The sequence below is a fragment of the Ursus arctos genome, unplaced genomic scaffold (assembly GCF_023065955.2).
Source record: "Ursus arctos isolate Adak ecotype North America unplaced genomic scaffold, UrsArc2.0 scaffold_6, whole genome shotgun sequence".
In the NCBI taxonomy this organism is placed as follows: domain Eukaryota; kingdom Metazoa; phylum Chordata; class Mammalia; order Carnivora; family Ursidae; genus Ursus; species Ursus arctos.
In genome coordinates this window covers 79,530,610-79,548,040 of record NW_026623078.1, presented here as the reverse complement: position 1 = coordinate 79,548,040, position 17,431 = coordinate 79,530,610, and the positions used below count along the sequence as shown (strand labels likewise).

At 50.3% G+C, this 17,431-nt stretch overlaps 1 protein-coding gene across 2 annotated transcripts in view; it reads left to right on the top strand.

The window, feature by feature from the left end:
* Positions 1 to 17,431, top strand: part of ZFAT (zinc finger and AT-hook domain containing) — a 284,368-nt gene that overhangs the window by 74,763 nt on the left and 192,174 nt on the right. For both annotated transcript variants that reach the window (XM_057308065.1, XM_057308067.1), the window contains exon 2: positions 6,560 to 6,662. In XM_057308065.1, the coding sequence (XP_057164048.1) occupies positions 6,629 to 6,662 (34 nt within the window). In that variant the 5' untranslated portion in view covers positions 6,560 to 6,628. The remainder of the gene's footprint in view (positions 1 to 6,559; positions 6,663 to 17,431) is intronic.

The following is a 17,431-nucleotide window of genomic DNA, read 5'->3' as shown; positions in this document are numbered from 1 at the left end:
TTAAGCTCTTCTTCATATAGTCACCCTTCAGATGTTTCAAAAGCAACACTCGTGTGCCTCACTTAATGCTCTCTTCTTCAGAAAAGAAAACTATTTCCAGCTTCTTTAAAGTTGCTAGGAAAGGGGAGCCTGGGTGGCTCCGTCGGTTAAGCGGCTGCCTTCAGCTCAGGTCATGATCCCGGGGACCTGGGATCGAGCCCCACATTGGGCTCCCCGCTCTGCAGGGAAGCCTGCTTTTCCCTCTCCCTCTGCCTGCCGCTCCCCCTGCTTGTGCTCTCTCTCTCTCTCTCTCTGTGTCAAATAAATAAAAATCTTAAAAAAAAAAAAGTTGCTAGGAAATATGGACTTTTATGCTCTCGTCATCCTGCGTGCCTGATGGATACGCTTAGCTTCTCTGGGCTTCAGCTTCCTCATCTGTAAAATGAGGGGGGCGGAATAGAAGATCTTTAAAGTCATTTTAACTCCAGTACTCTGTGTTAAATGTCATCTTGGGAATTCCTGCAGAGATGCCCATGTACGTCTCAAATCAGGGCTCTGGTCCCCCAAGTGTTCCTATAAACATTTATCTGCTCACCGTAGCGAATGGAGACATTTAGTCCTTTAATTTCTGCTTCTTCCAACAAGTAGTTACTGAGTGCCAAGGCTGTCCCAGGTGCTGCAGAAGGAGTTCAGGATGGCTGAAGTGATCTGGGTCTGTCCCGCCACAAGTGGCTCCGGCGAGAAGCAGGAGGGGCAAATGGATTATGTGCCTGGGGGACCCGGGAGCATCCAAGGGAGGTTGTAACTGCGCCAAATGCATTTGAGAAAGACAGGAGTCATGGGAAATGTCGAGGCTTATGAACATCACCCGAGGTTGGAGGGTGGCTGGGGGAAGGGAGGAGTGATGCTGTCTGTGCCCAGTCACCGAGGGAGTGTGGCCAAGGCATTGCTCCGAGAGGAGCTGGGGGAGTGCAGGTTTGCCCCTCAACATTCTCAGGATTTACTTCGTTTGCAGCAAATAACTCCCAGGCCACACTTCTTGTTCTACTTTCTCTCCGACATAAGTGTCAGTAGAGCATAAGGACCAAAGAACAGGTCAGCGGATCTGGACAGCTGCTGGCTCGTCTAAAATGTCCATTGTGCAGAGACCAGCCTAATGGAACTGACCCAAACGCTGTCACGATGTGAAGGCAGGGTGGAGAACAGAAAAATCCGAATTAGGTTTGTGAGATGTCAAGTCTCCCAGAGCCTAAGAGGAGCACTGCTTTGAATATTTTAGAAGAAAACCTAGTATCGCGTATTTATTTAAGCCTCACAAGAAGCCCGTACAGCAGAGAACACCACCTTGCTTGGCAAATGGGGAAACTGAGACACAGAAGGTCTCAGGACTTGCCCGGGGCCCCCGCTTGTGAGAGTGGGGCCAGGATCACAGACTCGGGTGGTCTAGCCTTAGTGGTGTGCACCTCATCACGCCGACGCTCTAGGGCTCAGGAAAGGGCTTCATGGGTGCAAGGAAGCCTTCACTTGCAGGTCAGAACTGGAGGCGCGGCGGCTCGGCTCACTCTGGTGTTGGAATGGTGAGCTGTGGACTCTAACTCTCCTCCAGTTTTACCGAGAGGCCCAGAAATGAGTGCCCCAGGGTCACAGAGCTCACGAATACCCGTTACAATGTCGATAATCATGATACTTTTAAAAATCACTCCAAGGGGGAGGAAGTTCCCTGGGAAGATGCCGGATGCTGTCGCCAGGGGAAGGGACACACCAGGGAGTGAGTGCCACTTGCCCAGGGTCACACAGCCAACAAATGGCAGAATCTAACCCAAACTCAAATCCATCGTCCATCGAAGCCCAAGGTAGAAAGGATATCACCTTTTTATAGCAAACCTGGAGTGGGAGAGTCTTCTCTCTTTTCTTATCAGCCAAGCATGTAGTGGGGTCAGTGATTTAGGAAGCAAATTCTTGGGGTGTACTTAGTGCCTTACTCTGGGTTCATGATGGTAGGACTAGTAGATTGTGTCATCGGTCCCACTCCTTCACCCTTTGTCCTGTGACTTTATCTTCTCTCACCAAAAAGCAGAGTATGTTTCCCTACCTGTGGATTCTGATGAATTTGGCCTTGTGACTTGCCTTGGTCAATGAGATGGAAGGACTTCAAGCCGTCATTTGGCTTCTGCCATCCGGATGATAAGGACATGCCTAGGCTAACTCATGGTTCGGGTGGGTGGATGAAAGCCATGCGAAGCAGAGCTGCCCCGCCTAAAGCATCCTAGCCAGGCGCAGCCCAGAGTGGAGTCCCGTGCACCCTGTGCTTGCTCGAGCAGAGCGCCCCCTCCAGCCCTCCCCTCCCCCAGCCCCCCGGGCATGGGGCTCTCATCACAAAGGGCTGTTACTTGAAGTCACTGAGTGTTGGGCTGTTTTTGTGCAGCAAAGACTAAGTGGGTCAGTCGTCCTTTAGCTTCTCTTTCAGAGTGCTGTCCACACATCCGGTTCCATAAATCAGGGTTATCGTCTTGACCATTTCATTTGGTAAAAATAAGTCATCTGCTCACCAGTTTGGGACCCGATCCGCCCAAGCTGTTCAATGTACGTTGCATTTTCGTGCAAACAAGCTTTGAGACATGGCCAACTTTCTCTCTTCTGTTTCTCATTTTTCATGTGCCCTACATTCTAGTTAAGCTCATGTCCTGATTTTGCTGTGATAGAAAGACTGCTTGAGGTCAGTTCATCTCCTGCGTTTGTGTTTGTAACTGTAAATTATAGGTCATCGTTCCTTATAAAGGTATTAGCTGAAATGGAGCTCTTACATGGAAGAGATGTGTTTTCTTTTCTTGCAATACAATTCTCCTACGAAGAATGCTTAAGGATTCTCTTAACTTTCAAATATGACTATTCATGTATAAAAATTCATGGGTTTCACAATTGCAAAACTGAAACTAAAAGTCATATATTTTATTTTACCTCCCATTTAATAAAATCCAAAATCAGTAACTGGAAAAATGGGATGAATTTTTAAGAATCACAAATTCAATAGAAGAGAAGTATGTGATATGTATAATTTACTTAAAAATATTTCAGTATAAACTCTGTAACAGCCGTGTGTGCAGGTAGATCTCAAGATAGACTAAAACTTTAACATTGGAAGGACTTGCTTAGGAAAGCAGATGTCAGGACTGCTGCTATAAGCTACAGAAACTTTAAAAAGATCGCGGGTTCCTTCTTCACTGGTAAGCGTGGTGCTGGATCTCGGTTTGGGTAGGTGTCCTGTGCAGGCGTACCTGCTGGGCATGGATGGGGACTAGAAGTCCAGTGAGCCCAGCATCCACACCCTCTCCATGGCGCTGCCCTGGATGAGAATCTCTTCTGCCGTAGGCCAGGGGTTTCGCCTCCAGTCCACGGAGAGTGTTAGCTAAACCTCGTTGCTCTGTTATTGGTGTCTGCTTCACGTGGATCCTTGCAGAGGGTCTAAGGGACATGGAGTGGGACGGCACAGACTTTCAGCAAGAGTTTACATGTCTGCTTCTGTGTCTGCTTGCTTATAAGGGTTTGCACCATGCTTACAAATGCTTTGCACAATTTCATTTGAGACTTGCGTTCATGGGACATGCCACCTGGCAGTGATGGCCAGGGGAGCCTGCAGACCTTTGCCTTCCTACCTACAATTTGGAAGGCTGCCCAGATCTACTGAAGAGAACCAGGAAGTTGCGAAAGGCCAAGCTGGCTTAGGCTTGGCCTCAGGAAAATATTTTGTGAAGTAAAAAACTTTTTAATACTGGAATATCAGATTTTATAGAATTGTACTACTCAGTGTAGACACAGATGGGGTACATTTCAGGCGCTCCGGGGTCGTTCCTCATTGCTGTACCTGGTACAGCATGTCTGCTTCATACCAGGAGACAGGAGCACCCAGAAAGTATCCTGATTGCCTGGCCCACAGTTAGAGCTAAAACAACAATGTGTTTTTGATTTATGATATTTATCATGGTGAAGTAGATCAGGGGTCAGGAGCCAAATTCCCCTGTTGCCTGTTTTTGTCAATAGAATTTTTCTGGAATGTGGTCCTGCTCATTCCTTTAGACGCTGCTTGTGGCTGCTCTCACGAGCTGCAGAGGGCAGTGGCTGTGGCACATACCCTATGGCCTGCAAAGCCCAAAATAGTAACTATCTGGCCCTTTACAAAAAGATTGCTGACCCCTGACATAGACAGATAGCTTCAGTTTCTGGTTGTGCTACTTCTTTAAAAATCCCATTCATTTGGAAGTCGTGGGACTGGTTTGACTTGTGTTTTTATAAATTCTAAAGAGTGGCACTTTTAAAAGCATTTTTGTTGGCAGTATGTTTTCATTTGGTTTTAAATCTCAGAGTCTGTAGGAAACGCAAAGGAAGACATCACTGAGAAGAGGGGAGGAAGGGTCTTGTGATGATCACAGGAAGAGGAAGCCAGTGGGAGGAGATAGGGAACAGAAGAGCAACAGGGCCCTTTCCTCTGCCTCAGAAAAAACCCGCCCCGTTGCCTTTCTTTCTGCTGCTTAAACACACCAGTTTTCTTCTGACCTCAGGACCTTTGCACTGGCTATTCCCTCTGCCTGGATCACTTTTCCCTCGGGGATCCACCAGGCTGGTTCCTTCTCATCGTTCAGGTTTCAGGTCAACTCTCACCTCCTTGGGGAGACCTTTCCTGAGCATTCACCCCAAACAGCCCAGTCATCCCCCTCCCCAAACACACACACACACACACACACACACACACACACACACACACACACATTTTCGAAAACATTACCCCTTATTTTTTTTCTTTATGTCACTCCCTAATTGAAATGATCTCCTGCTTGTTTAGTGGGAGGCACTCCAAACACCAGGAGAGAAGGACTCTCATCTGTCTCATGCATCATTGTGCCCCTGATGCTTCCGCAGTGCCTGGCATGCCCCAGTCCCAAAGGGAAAGAGTGTGGAGTAAATTAATGGACAATTAACAGCCGTATGGTAATTACCGAGCCTTTAGTCTCTGAGGCCCCTTTCCCCACCTGCCTAGGCTCATGGTGGAGAAGCTGAAAGCAGAGCTTTCATGTTTACACAGAGAATCGAGGCAAAGGCTGAGACAACAGCTTTTCATAACCTAATCATATCAGAAAGGGTTCCATCCTGCTAGCACTGTGCTGTTTGTCTCCTGCCTAGTCTTGTCCTTCTCTCAGCATTTGTAGAACATAGGCTCTTTGCCAGGCACTTGAGCTTGTGCCCTTGGGGAACTTCCAGTTCTGGGGGAGAAAGTCATTAAACACACAATACCGGTGTGTTTCCAGGAAACACTCAGGGGGTACACCTTGCCTCACCTGCCTGGTTGGGGAGCCCTCTCTGAGAAGGGGGCTTCCAACCAGGGGGCTGAAGGGTGAGAAAAAAGTAGCTAAGCAGCAGCATCGGGACAGATAGGTGACAGTTTTCCCAAGCAGGGGAGCATGGTGGTACCTGGAGGAACTTCGGGAATGCCTTTGGAACAGTGTTTGAGGACAGTGCTAGTGGTGAGGAGAGCAGGTCCTGTTCCCCAGGATCTCCGAGGGTACTGGAACCATGCAGACTTCAGCCAGCTAAGGGAGGGGGGTCTTCACTGGGGGGGGGGCGTGGGGTGAACCCCTTCAGAGCCCCTGCTGATCCGACTCTGCTCTGACCCCCTCCCCGCGGGGTGCTCTCAGCAGGGGAAGGAATGAGCACCTACCGTGGCAGAGACAGCTCTCCTTCCGGGGTTTGCAAATAAGTCACAGTAGCACACAGGTCAGGACTGAGAAGGTTCCTGGGACACAGGGTGTGCCAGGGGAACACCACGAAATTCCAGACCAACCGAGACTAAGTTGGTCAACCTACCAGCAGGGTTGCCCTTCCAGCCCTGCACACTGGTGGTCACAGTGATTCTTAAAAGGACAATGCATTTCCATACCTAGTGGTTTAGGAGATAGATAGAGGTCCTCTGAACCTCGGTGCTGTGTCCCCACACCCCTGTCAGCGTGGCCCGCCAGCCCAACATGGCCCAGGACCTCAGCCCTTGGATCCTGGAACTAAGGGGGTAACCCCGATTGGCCACTGCCCATGCTGTACGTATTGACCAATGGCACCTTGTGGTACCCCTCATTCTGTTGTCCTGCCTTCTGCTACGCCTTGACTAGGGTTGGAGCTCACCGCATCTCCCCTTCCTGTCAAGACGCGTGCCCACGGATCTGGAGAGCAGCTGCTGTCTCTCCTAGTGGGCGGGCGGTGGCGGGGGAAGGGGGGAGTCAAAGGTGGTAAATGAGAGCACAGCCTGAAGGTTTCCTCCCTTGTCCTCCCTCTGGAGCACCTGCAAAGATGCAGCCTGAGCCTATTCGTGGAAACTGGCATAAAATTCTACACCAAGCGTTGCCTAGCGGATGTGACCCCCTGATTCCCAAGAATGGAAGGTTATAAATGAGTTGGTGAGCAACCCCGTGGCGCATCTTCTAGGCTGGCTTGATGCCGCATGTTGGAAAAGCTAACCAGCCACCTCTCTGATGTCAGACCTTGTTTTGTGACAGTTGGAAGTACTTGAGACGCTCACGGACACTTTTCTTTCCAGGTTGCCGGTTTCCCGTCTGCACCTCTTCTGAGCCAGTTACAGCAGGAACTCTATAACTGTGCTCCGACGATGAGGAGTTTTGGTCGCCCATCCCCTGTTACAGGTTGAAATCTGCATTTGTTGAGCTGTTTCTTGTGCATGAGGTCAGGGAGGTGACCATCCCAGAGGCAGGCTCCTGTGACCCTCGCCTCCCCCCCCCCCCCCAAGTACAGTGAAGGGGCAGTCAGAGGGAGACTTCCCATGAGGGTCAGGCAAGGGGACATGCAGGCAGGAGATCAGGGGGGTGGAAGGAGAGAACAGTCTGGACATTTATTCCTGTCCCCTGCTCTGTTAAGTTACAGAGGGCTGGTGACATGTCCACAGCCCTCAGGAGGTGGTCTTTCCACAGATGCACTCCCCTGGCTGTGGGTTCCACAGTGTGCCTCCCTTCCCTTGTGCCTGCAGGCTTGCGGGAGAGGGGGCCTGAAAAGCTTCCCCGTCTTCCTTTTACTATCTTCAACTCTGCCCACACCTTTGTAAAGAGTCCCTTTATTAGACTCTCCTTCAATTGCCCAGTTTGCGGTGCTATCTGGTTCCTGCTGGGAGCCTGAGGACCGAGGAGCCAGAGCAGAGCTGCAGAGCAGTGTGAATAGAGGGAGGGGCAGGTGCTCTAAAGGGCGGGGGTTCTGTAATGGTGCTTGCAGAGCACCGTTTCGCTTGGTCAGAATCCCTATGACCCCAGGGGCTAGTGTTCTCACCTGGCTTCTCGAGGGTGGTGTCCAAGGCTGCGGGGGCTGCCATAACCAAGCACACAGACTGGGCGGCCGAAACAACAGGAACTCGTTTCCTCTCGGTTCTGGAGGTGGAGGTCCAAGATCAAGGTGTTGGAGCGGTTGCTTTCCTTCTGGGGCTGCTCTCCCTGGCTTGTAGACGGCGTCTTCTCCTCCCTGTAGCTTCCACTGGTCTCCCCTCTGTGGGTGTCTGGGTCTTCGTCTCCTTTCAAAGACACCAATCATGTTGGATTAGGGCCCACCCATATGACATCATTTTACCTTGATTAACTCCCAAAAGACCTTTTTCCAAGTACAGTCACATCCTGAGGTACTTGGGAGTTAGGTCTGCAGCATATGAATTTGGGGGGGGACACAGTTGAGCCCATGAAAGGTTGTGAGCCTCTCAAGGCCAGAGAGAGTGTCCTTGAAGCTCCATGTCCCCAGGCGCCCAATTCTTGCTTATCTCGCTGTGCGGTCTTAAACCAGCTTCTTTCCCCGGAACCTTCCTCATCTGTGAGGTGAGAGGCAGCTCTCAGCTTGTGTCAGTCATCCAGAGGGGGCGAAGTGATATGGTGCGCTTCTCCTGTTTGCCTTTTGGGCCAGCTGGGCTCCGTCTCAGGATCCAAGCACCTGTCTCAACACTGTGAGCTGCCGGTCGGTCGCAGGGGGGATGGCCAGGTGAGAGAGCTCCTGCGTGAGTCATCTTTCGCCTTTGCTTGGGTCTATAAAGGGAGGACCCAAAACAGCCACCTGAATGGTAGGGCCAAGGAGAACTACCTCTGAATGTAATAGGGTGACTTCTGCTTCCTTCTCTTCTTGCCTCCCGTCACCCCCAGGCCTCCTGTGTCCAGCTTGCTGTTTCTTTCCCCCTGCGCCTTGGCCCCGGCTGTTCCTTCTGCCTGGAGCGGTCTCCCTACCAAACCCCTCAATGCCCCGTGAGTTATGCCTTCTAGTGGTCTTCTCTGACCCTTCAGGCTGGACTGTGTTCTCCTTGCCTTGAGTCCCAAGTCCTTCTCTTCTGCACGGCGCACCTACTGCACTCCTCTTCTAATGCATCATTCCCTCTATTGGGTTATGAAATTCTGGAGGACCGATGCTGTGACCACATTTGTGGTCTTTAGAGAACAATTTTGGCACTTGGTAGGCACCCCATCAATGCTCTGGGAGTGAATGAATGACCTGACCTTTTTTTCTTAATGAATTTCTCCCAAGTGTTACTCAGCAAACATCCTGACAGTTCTTTCATAGCCTTATGCTAAACTGTCAGTTTGCTACCAGCTGAGTTAGCCATGTGGGCTCAGATCATCCCCTTGGCGGGGGCGTGGGGTGGGGGGGTGGACAGAGGTGAGTCAGGTCCGGCTGCTTCCCTGTTCAAAAGGGAAGACAGGTGCATTCACAGGGTCGGCACAGCATGTAGGAGTCATGGAAAAGGACTGATGGAGTCACTGACTCTGCCTGGGGTGTAAGGAAGGCTTCACAGAGCCAGGAACATTTGGCCAGGGTTCTGAAGGATGTAAAGGAGTCCAACAGGTGGAGGAATGTGGGGGAAATATTCTAGACACATACAACGGCCCGGCATCTTTAAGAAATGGTGACGTGTTAGGCGAGGCGAAGCGTGTCCGGTTCGACATGAAACTGTTATTTGTACTGCAGACACTGAGTGGACTAGAACTCCCATCCCTCTACTCTGGGGCTGCCTCTTCCACTAGCCCGTGAGCTTTGGATTTGGGCTGAAAAGGTACATAAGAGAATTTTAGAGAATTTTATTAAAATGGGAGCCTCCTGCCTCCTCTTTCTCCAGCATTAGTGACCGAGGCAGCGCAGAAGGCTGGCAGGCACTGTGTTGGCACTTGACCTTGAGTCCGCCATCCCTAGAAAAGCGGTCAGCCACTTCCTGTGGGGCCGTGAGGCTCAGCAGCAGGCCCAGTGGATGCTCGGGGAAACCGTGGGGACCTGTGGAATGCCCTGTGGTCGATCAAAGGCCAGCAGAGCAAGTGGAATGTGGCATCTCACAGCAAAGATCGAGCCAGGCAGCTCAGGCCATGACCTTCTACTAATTGGGCTTTCTCTCCCACCGCTGTTCACCCCACACTTCTGGCTAAGCACACAACCCAGGGCTGCTCGTCCTGCCCTGCCTGCCTCTCTGTGCACTCCTTGGGGACTCACATGAAAGATGGCCTCCCCACCACAGGCTACAGGGCCCTTATTCGCTGGACAAGTCGTCAGAAGCAGAAGGGGCTGATAGAGGGGCCACGCAGAAAGGCCTGGGCTCTTCGTGAGGCCCTGCCTCTGGTCCCGAGGTGACATTGGGAAAGTCCTTAGCCTGGCTGTTCACTGTTGTCTCCCTGCCTTATACGATGGCGGTGAAGGCTGTGTGAAATGATGAGCATGAAGGGTGTGGAAAACTCTAGAAGATTGGCCCATGGAGTCACAATCATTTATTTGGTTTCATTTCTCCTTGTTCCGGCAGCAGCAAGATTTACCTCAACAGCAGCTCTCCCTGGTGATCATATATTCTGGGCCTTGTGAAAATAAGAGAAGGCCCACACAAGAGGACTTGGGGCGCTGGAGCGGGGAGCCACAGCATTCAACGTCAGTTACAGGAAGGGGTATCAATTACAGGCCTAACGAAACAATGCACATTATCTCCCATGGGAGCTGGGCCACCCCTGCAGCGTGGCCGTGAGAACCCCTCATCGGCCCTGAACTCCTCCTGCCTTTCTCCAATGGCCTTTCCTTCAACACAACCCCTTCCAAATTCCACCTTCTTCTCCATACAGTAACATTCCTCTTCCTTGTTTGTGGGACTTGCCTGTGTTTTTGCGCTAGCTTGCTCATCCCAAATTGCAATTCTCTGCTATTCTTGAATAAACCCATTTTTGCTGGTAAAATGTTTTACTTCTAAGGTTAACAGCCTCCAATGATGGGTGTGGTCTGAGAGTTGCACAGACCATCAGAACTAAGAGCTGTATGGAATATTTAACTGTGCGGTTCTTTGGGAATGCCTGCTTCCTGCCACCTCGAATGTTCCCTGCATGACTCCCCTCTGTGGTCAGCCCCTCCCTGGCTTGTCTTTCTTGGTGCTGTCTGCTCCTGCTGCTGCTTTCAGAGCCGCCTGCTGACCTGTCTTCTTTGATCCAAATTCCAATCATCCTGAAGGCCTCCACCATGCTGCTGCTTTCTTCTTCAGGAAGTCTCCTTTGGTTGAAACAGTTTAGAGTCTATCCAGAGGTCTGTTTCTCTCATTCCTGTTTGCTTCTGGGGAGCAAGCTTTAAAGACTCTACCTTCCCCCAAATTGATGCGGGAGATCTCAAACCCTTGAAACTGAAGTTTGAGCTTTGTTGCAAGGCGAAGTTGGGTGATGTCTCATGTCTGTTTCCTATTGCTGCCCAACAAAAACCTCCAATTTCTCACAATTTCATGGGTGGAGTAGGCCCGGCCAGTGGTTCTTCGGTGCCCCGTGGAGTAGCCGATGTCCCTCACGTGGCTGCACTGGCTGGGGAGCGGCTGGAACCTAAATGTCCAGGAGAGTCTCTTCTCTGGATTCCCGGGCCGTGTGGCCTCATTGTCGGGTATTCTAGCTTGAGCTTCCCTGCAGCATGGTGGCTGGCTTCCGAGGGGAGTGTCCCGGGGGGCAATACCCAGTGAGAAAGTGCTGGTCAAGCCTCTGTGTGTGTCCCCTTGGTCAAAGCATGTCACAAGGTCAATTCCAAAGTCAGTGTAGGAGGGGGTTACACACACGTGTGATCTCAGGGAGGCATGGTTCACTGGGGGCCACTGTTGTATGACTTCCCACAGACACCTTTCCTTTCTTTTGGCCTTTACGAGAACAATTAAAACACGGCATGTCTGTGGCTCCAGGGTCCGTTGGCTGAGCCCCAGTTGTTCCTTTCTACAAGCTCCTCCTCTCCTCTATCCCCGAGACCAGACCCCCGCACACCCTGCCAGCTTCTCTGCACAGACTTTCTGCACATTTGCTGCTGGAAGTGATGATGGTGTATTGCAAACTCCTCCAGGGGCTTTTTTCATGCGTCAGTTGTGAGAAGTTTCAAAACAATATTGTGATATTTCATTGTTGTTGTTGACGGCGGCCCGAGGAGCTGTCTTATTACTCCGTGCTTCACCACCACTGCCATTGAACAGACGAGGGGACTGAAATCCAGACTCTAAGTCCCACAGTGGGTTGGTGGCAATGCCTGGACCAGAATGCAAATCTCCTGACACTCTGTGGGCTCCTCTGTCCTCTCCTGACGGCATGTCGCCGTGTCTCTTTCCCCTCGGTGGACCGAAGCGACGTGACCCAGCACAAGCACCATGGCGTCCACCGAGCTTCTCAACTGCTGCCTCGTTCCTCTCCCCCAATTCCCCGATGTGGCCCCGAGAAGGAAAGCACAGCCCACATACGCCACTTGTCCAAAGTGCTACAGCCTCTGTGTCGTGGAAAGAGGACTTCATAGAACTCCGAGCTGGGCCTTCCAGTTCCCTCCCTCCCTTCTTTTCTTCTCTGGAAAGGCCTTCTGCGCTCATGGAGGAACGTTCAACTGTTTTAGAGACACATTCCGTGGAAACTCTGTCTACGTGGGAGCCTGGATCGCTAGGCCCCGACATCCTCACAATGCTGTCTGCTGCTCGGTGTGTATTTGCAGACTGTGCGTGTGTAATCGTGTTCATGCATAGCCTATAAAAAGTGTTCCCAAACGGTAGCATGCTCCACGCACCGTCCGGAACCCTGCTTTTCACTGCGTGGTGCATCTTGGAGCACACCCCTTATCTGCGCTCCTACATCAGCCTTATTCTTTGAAACATGTTTGGAGGAATCAGCCCTCTAGTCACAGGCGACCAGATGCCTGGGCTTTTTCAAAATCTTTTTTTTTTTTTTTTTCCTATTCTAAACATCTAACAGTGCTGTCCTTGCCACGGCCGTAAAATCAGGGTGTAAATCCGCATTGTTCCTTTTCCTTGCCTCCTGGGTTCACCCCTTCCCCCACCCCCTCCCTGCAGGGCATAACTGTTTACTGGGCCCCAGTGATGAGCCTGGCACTCCTCTAGGCTCTGGCAATGCTCTTGTTTTTCCTTCTTGTTGCTGGGATCCCAGGCCGCGCACGCCCCTTCCTTCACACAGCCCAGTTACTACTGCTTGAAGTTGGGTTAAAGAATGTTTATTATGCTTATAAATCCATTAACCTTTTTGTAAACTATTCAAACACCACTGATAAAAACTCAAAACCTTACAAATCACATTTCTTTCACCACTCACACGCTTAGTCAAGTTACCGTTTCAATATTTCTATGCATCTAATACAGCACCTCTTGAATGCTTCGAACACCCCAAAACCCCAAACGTTTTTACTGCACCCAGAGCCTCTTTGTAAGAATCGTAACTGTTGATTTGACCAATTTTTCCCTTCTCGCCATAAAACTTATTTTTGTACTTTTCCAGGACTGCAATATCAGACCCAAAAGTAAGAGATTATCTCCTCCCCAGGTACATTGCAATCACAGCTTCTGGGTCATTGACTCTTGGATTCTGGAGCACGGAATCCTTCAGGGTGACAACTGGCAGCAGCATTTGCTGGTTGGGGCACCCTCTGTCATATCGGGGTCAGCTGCCATGTCAGTGGGACTTACAAGCGAGTTCCTGTAGGGTAAACCTCCGCGTACAGAGTCTCAGATGCTTCAGGTCCTGCTTGTTTACAAGGAACTTCAGTCGCCTCGGTAGCATTTCATTGTAACTGGCAGGGCCCGGCAGCAGTTGAATCTGTCGGCAGTCCTCCCCGGACATTTGGCTGATCCACTAACTTGCGACACCCTTTCTGAACCCTCTTCCTACCTGGTTATTTATGAGACCACTGGTCTGGACCAGCCCTTCCTGGTTTGGGTACGGTTTCTACTCTTCCTGGAAAATTTTGACTTACTCATAGTAAACGTACCCACTCCTCTTGACTTGTACAGATAGACCACTTCATAAACAGAGAACTAACACATCATCACTTTTCCTTTTTTTATCCTGAAACACTCTTGCCTTTCGTAGACTCAGCTTGTTCTCAGAGATCAACAACCAGAGACCCAGCTATTTTTTGTGATGCGGAAGCTATCCCAAGCTGGGGGGGGGAGACCTGCTGTTCTCAGCTGACCGCTGCTGGCTTCCAGCAACAGCCCAGCACTTTTGCAGCATCCTGCTTTTCTGGTGATAGCAAGATGTTTCAGGCTGTTCCAATTTTCCCCTGCTCCCAAACACGGACTCAGCTTCTTTGAAGGAGCCCCGGTTAGTGCTAATAAAAAATACTATCGAGGTCGATAGATGGGGGCTGAGGGTACACACAGACGTGATGGCCCTCGATGGCCACGGAGAAGACAGAACTCAGAAAAGACGTTGCTCCTGAGGTCCTAATTTTGTTCACAGTGAGACTGCTCATATCGTTCTAATATTACTATCCCCTTTTCTTTTACACAATTTCAAATGGATTTTTCTCTATGGTGTGCCTGTGTAGGTTTTTAACACTTCACTCAGACCGTGATTATGCCCACCTCTGATTTTATCATTGCTGTGTGCCTCGAGGCCCATTATTTTGAGGTCATCTGTGTATATGCTTTATCAGAACCTGATTTCAAGAAAGTGTCTTGTAAAATCATGTATATGTGCTCTTTTCGTGTAAATGCCTATTTGTCATGCAGCTTTGAGATATAATCATAAAATTATTGACACAAATATATTCAATTACATAGAATATTTATTATATAACCAGAAGCGATTTCATGTTAATAAACCTATCGATACAAATTCTTTCACGTGCTAGCCTCGAGGGGAGGATTGCTACCAAAGGTCCAGCTGGGAAGCTTGATCTCCTCTGAGAACCACTGTGGAAGTAGGATGCCATTAATTATATGATTTTGAGCAATTTATATTTAATTCTACCAGTGTTTCTTTATTAATTGAAGGCATTTTGAGATATTACTGGCAAATGAAAAGAATAAAAATGTTTGCTGATTGAAAATGTGCAAATCACTCAGCAGAATAATGGATGAGCCCAGAGTGGACGCCGTCTCTCCATTTGCAAATCTGGTCCCATAGAAAGGGACTCTGTTGTTTCCATATGCCTGTGGCCAGGCCAGTTTTCAGTAATGGTTAAGTGTTCAGTGACTCTTCTTTGGAATGAGGAGGAAGAAAATGCCATGGGAATAATAGAGAAGATTGTAGCTGTCCAACTAATTAACTCAGGACCATCACCCATAATCCACAATTGCTTTTTTTTTTTTAATTCGACTTTGTTAATATTTTGAGGCAAATTTTAAATTGCTTCATTTCCAAAATTCATTTTGGTCACAACATCCAGGAGCAATCCATCTGCTAATCAATAGCTAACATTTATTGCTGCTGCAAGAAAGCAGCCCAGCACAAAACCAATATTGTCAGCAACCAGAACAACTCTAATTTCCTAATAGAAATCGATTCACAGCAAAACAGTGATTATTGTAAATATTTATAGTTCTAGAAGGAAAAGCTCATCAATGCAGCTTTTTAGGCAGTTCATTTCCAGATGAAATCTGTGATGGGCTCCACCTAGCCATCTGTTTGTGATGTAGGATGTGGTGGGTGTGTGGCAGGAACCCTATGATTACCTTGGACTTGGTTCTGTGGGAGGCCCGATGGGTCGTTTGGACACGTCTCTGATGGTGATGTGATAAAATGGGAAGAACACTGGGCGTGGAGACCCGTTCCACACCTGGGTCTTCTCTGGCTTGCTGTGTGATCTCAAAAAGCCACATAACCTCTCTGAATATTTCTTTTCTCATCTGGAAAAGAACAATAATCTCATCTGTCCAATTTAACCTCCTAGTTGTCATGCCGATGAAATGAAACGATGGGGGAAGGAGATATCTCTGAACATATATCTAGTGGACTGCCCAAATTTAGGGTGTTATAATGACTCGTTATCTCCCAAGAACAGGATTAAGGAGCAAGACACAAGGCTCCTGAGAAATTCGATACGTCATCCTAAAGCTCAGTGTCCTTGGGGGTTTTAACTACTGAAACACAGGTGACGATGGGAACGAATGGGTTCACTCAGTACTACTACCCCGCGGTAGGACCTGGGAAGCCAGCGCGAGAAAGACCTGTGTGGCCTCTGCGCTCCTCATTCAGCTCATGGGCAGAGGGCTGTGTAAACACATAAATGCACTCATGTGGGGAATGGGGCAGAATAAATAGGAGCCAGAGCCAAGGGAACACACGGGCATGAGCTTCAGGGCTGTCTGAAGACTACCTCAAGTTGAGCAGCAACAGAGTGGAGGTAGTTCCAAAAAAATAAAGACTTGCAACAAGCATAGATAAGCTTTTCAGGGGAACCATAAAAATAAATCATTGTTTCCCAGACATCTCACCTGAGGTTCCCTTTTACATTATTTCCCCTTGTCTCTGCATATGTACCCTTTTCTTGAAAGTTGACTAATTCTTAAAAAGGTAAAGCAGTGTGCTTAAAAAGAAAACTATATTACTACTAGTAAATTCATATTACTAAATGAAAGACATCATTTGTTATAAACAAAAGATAGCCTTAAAAATACAAGCAACACAAAACTCATTAATTTATTCAATAAATAACTGTCAGGCTCATTTCTAGTTTCTGGGGCCAAAGGGGTGACCAAGACGAGATGGAGATAAATTCATGTCAGGCACTAACAGATACTGTGTAGGAAACAGAAAGGGACTTAGAAGGGCTACTTTGCAGGGGTGGTGCGGAAGGGCCCCCTTGGAAATGTCACTAGAGCTGAGATCCAAAGGAAGTGGCAGAGCGGATCCCCTTCACTTCGGAAGCTGAAAACAAGGTCATTACATCTCAAGCAGACACGCTGCCTGCAGAAGGCTGCGCGCCACACTAGCGGAAATGGGCGAGCGTTCGAGAGGCGTGCTCACACGCAACTGAGACTTTCTGCAGGACAGTCAGGACGGAAGGCGCTCACTTTCTCCAGGTGTCTCCAGGCTGCGCAATTCTGGCTGTACGACCCGGACTAGATCGAGCCGGGTACCCCCAGCGGAGAGCATCAGGCTTCGGGGAAACACTGCAACCCTTGGGAGGGACACCACCCCGACTGACAAATTAGTAAACCGAGCCCAAGGAAAGTTAAATCGCTGCCCCAGATTAGTTAGTAAAGGGCAGAATTGGGACACGAACCCAGAATTCTCCCTGCACGTCTAGCCCAGTGGCTCCACTCAGGTGAGTCCAAGGATGCGCAGGCAGGTGGATCTGCCGGCTCCCTGCAGAAATGGGAAGACTCCTAATCCTGCGATCCGGATTCCAGGCCTCTCGTTAGCGCCTTCCCAGGAGTGGCTCAAAACGCGGAGCGGTGGAACCAGCGGAACGGGATGCAAAGCGCGCCCGCCGGACCGGAGCATGCGCACTAGACCGCCCAGCCTAGACGCGCTCGGCGCTGGGGGAGGGTCACCCGAGGCTGACGTCCGCTACGCCGGCGTCAGCGCCCCGTGAAGAGGAGGGCGAAGACTCCATCCGCCATGTTGGATGCCGCAGATTCGCCATAACCTCGCCGGCTCTTTTCTTAAAAAAATAAAAATAAAAAGCGAAGCATCAGCGGGGCGCCTCGCCTTCGCAGTCGGCGCGGGAGGGGGCCCGGAAGAGCCCGAGGCTTTTTTTTCCTCCGCGGTGGGGGCGTTGCCATGGAGACGCGGGCGGCAGGTGAGCCGGGCTGGGGGTTGGGGTGGGGATGAGGTGGGGGTGGGGTGCGGCGCGGCGCGCGGGAACCCGTTTCGAGTTTGGAATCTAGAAGAAGCACGCGGGCCGCCGGTCGGCGGAGGGATCCGCGGCCAAGGGCGGAGAGCGGACGTAGCGGCGTCCTTCGACGGCACGTTCACTCGTTGGTAGTATCCCGCCGCCTCGGGGTTTTATTTAAAAAAAGTCACGAGAATGTTAGCTCGAGAGTGAGCGAGGGGAAACTGCGCGCGCGCGCGCGCGGGGCCGTTTCCAGGGCGACGGGTAGGGCCGGCCGCGCGCCTGCGACGGAGCGCAGGCGTCTTGGGCGGCGGGAGGTTCGAATCCCGGCCTGCCCACTCTGGTCTGCGGTCCCTGGATGGGGCCTCCTCCTTGCCTGGCCTGGGTTTCCTCA